This window comes from Octopus bimaculoides, chromosome 7 (genome assembly GCF_001194135.2).
Source record: "Octopus bimaculoides isolate UCB-OBI-ISO-001 chromosome 7, ASM119413v2, whole genome shotgun sequence".
In the NCBI taxonomy this organism is placed as follows: domain Eukaryota; kingdom Metazoa; phylum Mollusca; class Cephalopoda; order Octopoda; family Octopodidae; genus Octopus; species Octopus bimaculoides.
In genome coordinates this window covers 3,148,531-3,160,280 of record NC_068987.1, presented here as the reverse complement: position 1 = coordinate 3,160,280, position 11,750 = coordinate 3,148,531, and the positions used below count along the sequence as shown (strand labels likewise).

General features: G+C 36.6%; 1 protein-coding gene across 2 annotated transcripts in view; it reads right to left on the bottom strand.

The window, feature by feature from the left end:
- The window catches only part of LOC106871589 (sushi, von Willebrand factor type A, EGF and pentraxin domain-containing protein 1), a 20,672-nt gene extending 12,276 nt beyond the window's left edge, over positions 1–8,396 (bottom strand). Inside the window, exons 1-2 of one of the 2 annotated variants that reach the window (XM_014918104.2) lie at positions 7,365–8,396; positions 424–514 (exon numbers count right to left, since the gene is read on the bottom strand). In XM_014918104.2, coding sequence (XP_014773590.1) covers positions 424–514; positions 7,365–7,748 — 475 coding nt within the window. In that variant the 5' untranslated portion in view covers positions 7,749–8,396. The remainder of the gene's footprint in view (positions 1–423; positions 515–7,364) is intronic. The other variant, XM_014918105.2, reaches the window with a different exon arrangement.
- Between the last annotated feature and the right edge of the window lie 3,354 nt (positions 8,397–11,750).

The window sequence follows — 11,750 nt, the reverse complement described above, 5'->3', positions numbered from 1 at the left end:
TATATATATATATATATATATATATATATATATATATATATATATATCACATACATATATATATGTACATAGGCTTCCTCACAATTTCTGTCAACAAAATTCATACATAACACATTGGTCAGCTCAGTGTTATAGAAGTCCTTTGCCCAATGTCCTACACATTGGGAGTGAATCTGAAACACTATGGTTGGGAAGTCAGCTTTTAAATCTCACAGCCATGTCTGAGTCTGTAAACTTTCTTCAGACATGTGTCACAAGTAAGTCAAAATACCAAATCTTCGACAGAGCAACTTATACAAAGAGAAAGGTAAACATTAATTCCTTCACACCATTTCATGCTTCTTTCAGAACTATCTCTGCTCTAATTGCTCAACAAGCCATTTCTTGAGAAGGAGTTGGAAACTAAGCTTTACCATTACTTACCCAATGGGAAACAAAAATGACCGGACCTGTTTGCGTTTACACACATTTCGTCTGCAGCACAAGGGCGATAAATACAAGGTGAGCTTGTTATCTGTGAAGATATGGAGAAAGTAGGAATTATAATAAAATTTATAATAAGATAAAAGTTAAACACAAAGATTCTGAGAATATTTGATAGGATGTGTAGCTCAGAGATGAAGGAGACCCTCTAGGTCAAGCCATGACACTGCATTGGCAGGCACAGATCTTGTACTACAGACAAGTGTTTAGAATGTCACAGGAAAGAATCACAAGACGGATTCTCCAAGCCAAGCCAACCAGCAGAAGACCAAGGGGCAGACCAAGAACGAGATGGTCGGACAATAACCATGGCCTCAGTTGGTCAAGGTTGGGAATCCAACCAGAAAATGTAATGACAGCTGCTTCAAATAGGACCCTATAAATGAGGTGCTCAAGGACTTTACCTTCATGATACTCCAAGAAATAGTGGGTGAATGAAAGGACGGATGGATTCTGAGAGTTCATAATCATGACAAGATAATAATGAAAAAAAAAAAAACAGTAGAATGCAAACAGGATAATCACATTGAATATGGTAAATATACAACCATTTCTTTATTATTTGCACTGTATTTTGATAGATTAAGCCATCGCTGGAAGGTTCCAAGGATACACCAGTTTTACTATGAGAAGTTGCTAGCTCCTCACCCAGCCTTTTTCCAGTTTGGAGAAAAGGATGCTATAAGTGGCTTCCCACGATCTTTCTCAATATGCAATGTGGGTGATTCCAATAGTGATAAAGTCTGCAAAACAGAAGAATCAACTTTGGTACTTAAGTAGTTTTTTATTTTATTGACACTAGATAAATGGAAAGTAGAACCAAATACTCTGGGATTTGAACTCAGAACTCAGAGAACTGGAAAAAATCCAGCAAAGAAGTTTGATTCTCAGTAACTCTTCTAAATTGTTGTCTTATTCTGGATGAAGTTTGTCGGGCAGTGGTCAGATGCAAGTAAGAACTGCAGTTGTCTGTGAAGACATTGCAAGAATGGGGGAAAGTGATAGAGGTGTCTACAATTATTTGACCTAAATTCAGCAGATCTGCAGCTTCAGGTGGCTGAGAAATTATGAAGGTATCAGTTGGAGAAATACAAGAACAGGTTGTACTGTTTCACCTGGCTGAGACTCACATTGAACTCAGCATCCAAAATCATGGAAAAGGCTGTGAGGGTGGGTTTGGGAAAAGTGGCCAAGGTGAAGCAGGTCACTAGTTCTTACATAGGTTATATTCAAAGGTTGAGGTCAGTGTAAGAGAAGGGGTCGTAGGTCATCTTAGGAGATTCAAGATATCTATGAAATAATTGGAGGCTACAGAAGGGGGAGCTGCCCTGGGGCTTCGTCTTGAGAGAGAGACAAAATAAGTAGATTAAAGTTTCAGAGAAGAAAGAAGATTCCAGACCTGAATGGAGCCATGAATAGGTGAAAACCATTCTCAGTAAGTGGGAAATTAGTAAGTCATTAGCCCATTGCAGGATGACTCCAGATGGCTTGCCGCTTTATCAAAGAGTGCACCAAAGGAGTGAGTAAGAGATAAGATGGTTGTGAGACGTTCTGGGGAGAACGAGAATAGAGCACCCAGTGAAGGGAAGTTTGCATGTACCCAAATCAGAGAAAGGGATTGTATAGTATGACACGAGTAGTATAGTGATAGGAATTGTTCTAGAAATGAGAAGTGTTGAGATGGAGGATACAACATGGCTCATAAAGAAGGACAACTGCAACCACATCAGTGGTTTAGCTGCCACCACCACCGCTGCTGTTGCTGTCGCAGCCACTACCGTCGCAACTGCCGCCACAACCACCACCACCACCACCAAAACCACAATCTCCTACACCACTGCCGCCATTACCACCACTGCCACCATCATTGTCATTGATTTCTTTCTCATGCTTGCGTTATTTACTGTGAGGAACATTGATCTTTGTCAATAAAGAAGGATCAAGTTCAGTCATGAAATGTCCAAGCATGGACATCTCCATACAAACCACACTCATTCATGTTCGTATACAGGAGTGGCTGTGTGGTAAATAACTTGCTTACCAACCACATGGTCTCGGGTTCAGTCCCACTGTGTAGCACCTTGGGCAAGTGTCTTCTACAATAGCCTTGAGCCAACCAAAGCCTTGGGAGTGGATTTGGTAGATGGAAACTGAAAGAAGCCCGTCGTATATCTATATATATATATATATATGTCTTTGTGTCTGTGTTTGTCCCCCCGCCATCGCTTGACAACCGATGTTGGTGTCTTTACGTCCCCATAACTTAGCGGTTTGGCAAAAGAGACGGATAGACTAAATACTAGGCTTACAAAGAATAAATCTTGGGATCGATTTGTTTGACTAAGGGTGGTGCTCCAGCATGGCCGCAGTGAAATGACTGAAACAAATAAAAGAAAAAGAATATATGCTACGTAAACACACCCTTGCAAACATATACACAAAGGTATGGCCTGACTCTCCAGCCTGCTCACGAAATTAACATACAAATGGCTGAGTATTCCACAGATATGTGTACCCTTAATGTAGTTCTCAGAGAGATTCAGAAAGACACAGAAGGTGGTGAGGATGGCCCTTTGAATCGAAGGTAGAACTCATTTTTGCCAGCTGAGTGGACTGGAGCAACGTGACACCAAGGGTCTTGCTCAAGGACACAATGCACCACCAGGAACTGAACTCACAATCTTACAATTGTGAGCCGAATGCTCTAAAGACTTAGCCACATGCTTTCACTATATACAAACATTCATACACATAAACATACATAAATACATACATGCATGCATACATAATGAAATCTATCCGAAGGCTAATCCGAAGGACAAAGAAATAAAAACCTATAATATGGTAGAAGCCATAGCTACTCATAATGAAAAGGAATCCTGGTGGAATGTCCCAGTGAAGACCTCAATAAAATGTAAGCACAACAGACCTGACATAGTGATTTGGGATAGAGAAGAGAAACTGTGCACAGTTGTGGAAATTAGTTGCCCAGTGGATGTTAGCATAAAACTGAAGATCAGTGAAAAAGAGAACACCTATGCTGAACTATTGAGCAATCTACACTTACTTTACACAGATTACAAGTTCAGGTTTATACCTGTAATTATTGGGGCCCTAGGATATGTAACATACTGCCTAAATACCAGTCTTGAGAAATTAGGCTTCTCAAAACCAGAAAGGAGAAAGCTAATTTGAAGACTACAGATCCAACCAATCATTTGAACTGTAAAAATCTGTAAAACTTTACAGAAGTATCTTATTTAAATATATATGAGCATGTCTAGATATGTAACTATATATATGAGAATACATACATAAAACATACAAATCTGCACACATACATACATACATATATACACACATACATACATACATATATTGGAGCACTAGGTTTTGTTAGTAAATGCTTAAAGGAGAATCTGGATAAACTGGGATTTTCAGAAAGAGAAATCGATCGGATGATTCATACATTGCAAGTGCAATCTGTGAGTGGAACAGGAAGAATATGCAAGACTTTTCTCAAGTTCCAAATGTGAATTTGCCCGTTAACTACATCCCAAAGATAGAGCCTTGTATCTTTGTTCGAAACCGGCTCCCTCCTCAGTGGAAGATTTATAGTAATTAAAATATAAAAGAGACATGCATACACATACACACACTACAAACAAACATGCATACATACATACATACATACATACATACATACATACATACATACATACATACATACACGCATACAATCACCAAGACAGCATTGAATGTAGATATTGGTCAGTAACATTCAGATTGAAGACCTGGTTCAAATCCATGGAAAGAAGTGGTAATGGCAAAAAGTATACAAGGTCAAGATAGTGGCAGCAAGCAGAGTGATGGATTAAATCTAGGGATCAGCAACACAAACAGCTTTGTTCACAATGTATCACTTGACCAGTGACAATGGCAGAAGAAACCGTGTGGCAGCAAGATAAAGAACCCTGTCGCCGGAAGAGAAGTGGTTAATCACACGGCCAGACTTACACCCCTGTACTTCAACAAGCGCCCATGTCTATGTCTTTCAGTCAGAGGAATCAAATAAATGGAAGCGAATCAATTTAACCCTTTTATTACCAGCCTGGCTGAAACTGCCTCTGGCTTTGTAGTACAAATGTCTTGTTTTCTTAAGTTCTGAATTAAAATTTTCCGCCAAACCTTAGTCACAATTTATGTTCCTAACACTAGCTGAATGATAACTAAGTTATTTTACTAAATTTTTTGTTATATTGGGCTGGTGCATAATTATTGTGGCTTTTTTCAATAACTCATATTCAACAAAAACAATAACAACATGTAACAAAAACATCTTTAAATGATTATTCTGGAGCATATTCACCATCTACTGCAATTACTGCTTCCCATTTGCTTGGCAGATGGTCAGACCGTCATTTAAAGATGGTTTTATTAAATATTGTTATTGCATTTGTTGAATAAAATTTGTTGAAAAAAAAAAAGCCGCAATAATTATGCACCAACCCAATATTTAAAGTAATTGAAAGAAATACAGAGCATCTCAAAATAAATGCAGCAACGAAAGGGTTATACAGTTCATTTTAGTGTAGACCAGATCAATAATATGGAAATAATACAAAAATTTTGTTGTTATTCATGTTGCATTACCAGTTACACCGTGTGACTTTGATCAGATGATCAATTTCTGTGTATTATGTCAGGTTTCTTCTTCCAGTTGTTAACAATAGGTCATTGGTTAATTACATTTGATCATACTTTTTATTGTCATACTTCTGTTCAGTTAAGGTAATTGCATTCATTAATGTTGTGATGGTCGTTCTTTAGATTACTTTTTATTGACCAAACTTGAGTGATATTTCAAAAACGAGATGCAACACACACACACACACACACCTCTGTGTCAGTGCGTGTCTGTCATGCAAAAATTGGAAAAGTGAAACTTCAAGTAGCAACTTGCAAAAATTCATCTTCAAATCAAACCTCTCACCTCCCGCACTCTCTCTCTCTCTCTCTCTCTCTCTCATACGTAAAGGACAAAGTACTGAGAGGACAAGCAATATGCAGAGCTTGAGAAAATCTTCCCAGCTTACAAGGCATGACAGGACAAGCTCTCAAAGTATATTCTATATACACACTAAACATAATTTTACCAGTTTCAGAAAATGGTTTCTAAAAAATTATCTCTACAAGATGCTTGAAGTTAGATTTCATTTCAAAACAAAACCAAAGAACAAAAAAAAACATAAATAAATAAATATATATAACTAATTTACTTCTTCCATATTGATTTAACCTTGTTCACTATAATACTCTATTTCAATATTTTTAGCTTGTAACTTTTAATAATAATATTAATGCCGTTAACTTAGGGATTACTTTACAGGTTTTGTCTCTTTATATATTATTTATTTCTTATGTTTATTTTTATTCCTTATAATACTTTTAGGTACTTTTTTAGGAATTTGACCTGAAGAGTAACTGATTTTGGGAGTAAAATCATTTTCCCGTTCTAATGAACTTGGATAGAATTTTTTTATGATTTTATATAGTCCTAATTCAGCCATGAAATGCGCGTAGTCTATGTACAAGCACTGACTTTTATACTTTTATACATTATATTATTGTATTAATTTTTACTGTCCAATTTATACTTTATTTGATTTTTAGATTAATATTTTTATGATGAATGTTTCTTTGTATGATATATTATATATTATTAAAATTATTAAAATTTTAGATTAAAATAAGTATTTATATGGTATATGTCTTACAGCATGGTTTTGGACGGGTTCTTCGTTGACTGAGTTGTAGAGTGGTGGTTCATCTCTAAATAAGTTATATACATATATATTATATATTACAAAATTCGGTCTGATATTATTCTGAATTTTACCTGTAAGGTTGGAATAATTTTTTATTCCCTAATATTATTACTATAAATAATATGGTTATAGGAAGCATCAGATATAGTGTGTGTGTATATAGTCCCATGTGTGTATATAGTCCCATGTGTGTATATAGTCCCATGTGTGTATAGTGTTTCATGGACTGTGAATGCAGAAGACACGAGAGAGCTGAAAAGAAATGAAAACCTCAGATGTAGTGTGCAAGAGAGAAGACTGCTTGTATGATCATGTGATGTGAATGGATGAAGACAGCTGTATAAAGAAGTGCCGATCTCTAAATGTGGATGGAACCTGTGGAAGAAGATGACCAAGGAAGATGTGAGATGGAATATTGAAAAATGATCTTTGAATGTTGAGCCTCACCAAAGAGATGACAAACAACTGAAGCAATTGGCCATTTGTTGCGCTTAAGGCCATGAAAACGTATCATTTATGTCCAAGATACTGCACACATTCTGTCCCTAACAAAGCCCTCCTCTACATCTCATCTTTTTAACATCTAGCCCCACCAAGCATAAAGTTACCTTCCTCCTCGGTTGGAGTGGTGGGGTTGTTTTGTGAATTGCTTGGTGACCTCACTGGTGCTGGTGCCACATAAAATTCACCCCATGCACTCTGTAATGTGTTTGGTGTTAGGAAGGGCATCCAGCCATAGAAACCCTGCCAAAGCAGAGCAGTATCGAGTGGGACATTCTTCTGCTTTGCTAGCTTTTGCCAAACCCGAGCCAGCATGGTGAGAGAACACTAAACGATGACGATGACGACGACAATGATGACAATGATGTATGTATACAAACATCTCTGTTCACTAAGTCTGCTTGCATTTTTGCTTAATTTGTATTTGCGAGACAGAATAGTAACATAAAAAAAAATATCAAAATAATAATAGAACAATAAAAACAAAGAAATTGAATAATTAGAAAGAAATTAACAATTTGAAATAGATGTATAAACAAAATCACCACTTACAATAGTTATGTTTTCATAATCTGCGGTTGGGTTCTTTGACGATAATTTGCAGCGGTTATCTTCAGAATCGTACGAGAATGAATGACATGCAGAACGTCTCACACACAAATTTTCACACTCCTCTCTGGGCAAGGAATATGTTTCAAAAAATGTATCCCAGTTCTGTGAATCACTGATTTCTTTGAGTGTCAAACAGACACGCAAACAGGTAGAAATTTGGACAATAACCAGCAGGAGTAGAATTTTGACCAATTGGCCGTTCAAAAGTGGTTGGAGGGGTCCAAGCAACAAGGATTTAAATGTTGGTAGCCAGGGCTTGATGCTGGTCATGGAATACAATAATGCTGGTTTGGTCAATGAAAACTTTACTCTGTTTGACGGCATTGCAAATAATAATAATAATAATTATTAACGAAAATTTTTGTTATATTTAGGAGAATAATAACGATGTGGGATAGAAACTTGTATTTAATTGAGAACATCCAACAATCCCAAAGTTTCTGATTCCTTTTTCTTCTTTTTTTCTGTTATTCCAATTACGTTTTAACTTTGTTTGTCTTTTATATAATTGATGTTTTGAATTTCAAAGTGTTAATTGTGATTATTTTTGAGAGAGGGTAGCTATATTCATAAAAGGATGGCTAATAAAGTAACGAGATTACTTTAAATTTTGATGTTCTGTAAAATGTTTTGTGATTAAATTCAGAACGAAGATATGTTGTCACAGTTCTTAATAGGTGCTGGGTAGGTTCTTCCCATAATTTAGTGAATGTAACAATTGGCAATAGACTTGTAGTGATATGTCCTCATGTGAAAGATGGAATATATATCTCTGTATGTATCATATATGTATACGTATATATACATATATTTATATACATACACACACACATATTTATACATATATATATATGTATATGTATGCATATTCATATATATATATTTACATACAAATATGTGTGTTTGTGCATGTGTGTGTGTGTGAGGGAGCAGGTGGGTGAGTGGTAATCTCTGTGTTCTATTCACTGTTCGCCCTCTCCTATCTACCTCCAACCACCTCCCATCTTATCACCCCTCCTCTCTCACAACTCATTCCTTCCAACTTTGTTCAATTGTTTATTTCTCTTCCTTCTCTCCCTCTTACTCTATTTGTAACATCCCCTCCTCCTCTTCTCCCTTCTCTTCATTTCTTATTTCCTTTTCAGAGCCCTCCCACCACATCTTCATTCAGCTCTTCTCCTCCTCCTCTTCTATCCTTACTCCACCTCACATTTTCTCTTCCTCCTCCTTCCTTACCAATTGATTTTTTTTCTCTTGTCTGTTAATGCATTGACAAATACAATCTCCTGTTCCTGGATTGCAAACGCATAGCCTTCAAAGTGTGATGTGATGTAATGGTCTTATGTCAAAGAGAGGCTGTGCTTTGTGTCAATTCTATGCAACTGATTCTTAATTTATCGACCCCAACCAAAAGGATGAAAAGCAGTCAACCTTGGTGGAATTTGAACTCAGAATATAGCAGCAGATGAAATACCGCTAAGCATTTCGCCCGGCATGTTAATGATTCTGCCAGCACATTGCCTTAATAATAATAATAACAATAATAATAATAATAATTTATTCTTTTATTAGCCACAAGGGCTCAAGTACAAAACATTAAAGGACATACAACAATATAAAAGACAAAAACAGGACGATACAAAGGGTTTTTGCATGTACACAGTGTAATAACAATAAAAATTGAACAAATTATAATTCCCAATAGGGGAGGTGCTTTAAGGTCCTCATGGGTAAACCCACAAAAGCCATGGGTGCCTGAACAACAGGGCAAGTGCCCTTCTCCTTTAATTCCCTTTTTACAGGTGCAAGCTCAGAATTGGTCCTTTCACACTGGCCATTCTTCCAACATTCACCCACCTTTCAACAAACTTGCTACAAGGCAACATTTCTCTACTAATAATGATAATAATATTAGTCTCAAATTCTGGCACAAGGCCAGCAATTTCAGGAGACTGACTAAGTCAATTACACTGACCCCCAGTACTCAACTGGTACTTATTTCATTGACCCTGAAAGGATGAAAGGCAAAATCAACCTCAGCAGAATTTGAACTCAGAACCTAGTGATATGAAATGCCGCTAAGGATTATTCCCAGCATAGAAACGGTCCTGCCAGTTCAGTGCCGTCCTATTTTACAAATATTGATGTTTGCCAAGTAATTCATTGTGATGCTGTGTATTGCATGCCCATGCAGGATGTGAAGATAATGTGCAATTAGCGTGTCAGTTGCATATGCATTCTCTGTTGAAAGTCAACAGCACATTGCACCAAAGCAACCTTTTCTTTCCATTATAAATATCATTATTATAGATTAGTTATTTTATTGATCTTACAAAATTGAATCTTAGGAGAAATCAGGACCAAGTCAACATGCCATGTTGCTGGTCAGCCCTCAACGTGTTCATGATTGAATGGACCTAGGATCAAAATCAATACAGCCATGACCACCATGTCTTATTCTCAACCTCAGGTTACATAGTCTCATCTATTCTCTCTCTCTCTTTTACAGAGATCTGGTGCTGCAGAATGGATTACCAATGCCTGAGGCAAGAAATGAAGGCTAGGCACAATTTTTTTGCTTTGATTTATGTTTGCTAAAACTTTGAGATCATCATCATCATCTTCATTATTTAACGTCTGCCTTCCATGGGTTGGACGGTTTGACTGAGGGCTGGCAACCCAGAAAGCTGTACCAGGCCCCAATCTGATCTGGCAAGGTTTCTACAGCCGGATGCCCTTCCTAATGCCAACCACTCCGAGAGTGTAGTGGGTGCTTTTTACATGCCACTTGCACGAGGGCCAATCAGACAGTACTGGCATCGACCATGCTTGAATGGTGCTTTTTACATGACACCGGCACAAAAGCCAGTCAGGCGGTACTAGCAATGATTACACTTGAATGATGCTTTTTATGTGCCACCAGCACTGGTGCCAGTCACTGGCATGAACTGATTAGATTTTGGGATCGATCTAGTACTGGACAAGGATTCTGGAATATTTTTCCTGTTTTTTTTTACTTAATTTTTGAGAGCGGTCAGGTTCATTTTTAGTTTGTGAGAGCAGTCGAGATTATTTAAGGTATTCTAATTTTATAAATCATCTCTGGCTAAATGTTGAGAGGACGTTGGTGTTGCCCTGGCAGAGGTCTGTGCTTTCTGAGTGCTCTTGTTTATTTTTAATGTTGATTAATTGTAACCCCGATGAGTCAACTCAATGTTTTCTAAGGTTATTTTATTTTTTTTTGTAATTGTAGTGCACCTGAACACTGTATGCAACAATTTCCTTCATCGTTATATATAACAGAGGAAAATTTATATAGGGAGTACTATAGATTTTTAAAATAGATATAGGGGATACAAGAATTCATTTATTCACCCTGATGCAAAAAATTCCATGACATTAGCATCATAAATTAACCATCTCAAAGAGTCTAACATTGAATATAATTTAAGGTGGTCGATAGTTACTGAATCAGCACCATATAGCACACACACTAAATCTTGTAGGCTTTGCATAAAGGAATTGAGCAGAATACTATACGCTATACTATAGTATAGTATACTATACGCTATACTATAGTATAGTATACTATACGCTAGTAATAGAAATAAAAACATATTAAATAAAATTACAGACGTTTTAGTATGTTGTAAGCATAAATATTTAGCAAGTTTAAAATTTTCCAAACCTTAAAATGTTTAAACATAGAAATTTAAAATAAATAAAATTTTTTAAATACAACCTGGATTAGATCCAACAAACTCTTATATACAAATCTTTAAGCTTAAATTATTTCTCTGTCATAGTAGTATGGATAAAAAATCTCAGAACAAAATGGAATATTCCAATAGGCGAAGAAAGGAGAGAGAAAAGAACTATCGTAGCTTTGTGAACAATCCCTATCAATACGCAAAACATTTATTTACTGAAAGTAAAAGCAGAAAATTGGATTGCACGAAAGAAGAGCTTGAACAACATCTTAAAGAGACATACAGCAACTCTGACAGAAATAAAGTACTCCCAGAAATGCACGGACTGAAGAAACCACCTGAACCAAGGGTATTTTTTGATTTGAGTGACATCAAACGGAAAGAAATAGAGGAGTTCATAAAAAAAGCAAGAGCAAAAAGTTCACCAGGGAACGACGGTGTGAGCTACAAGGTTTACAAGTATTGCTCGAAATTGCGTTTACAGTTATTTGCATTGATAAGAGAAATGTGGAAGAAGAAACACGTAGCGGAGCGATGGTGTATAGCTGAAGGTGTCTATTTACCTAAAGAGAAAGATGCAAAAACACTAGGACAATTTAGACCAATTTCATTATTA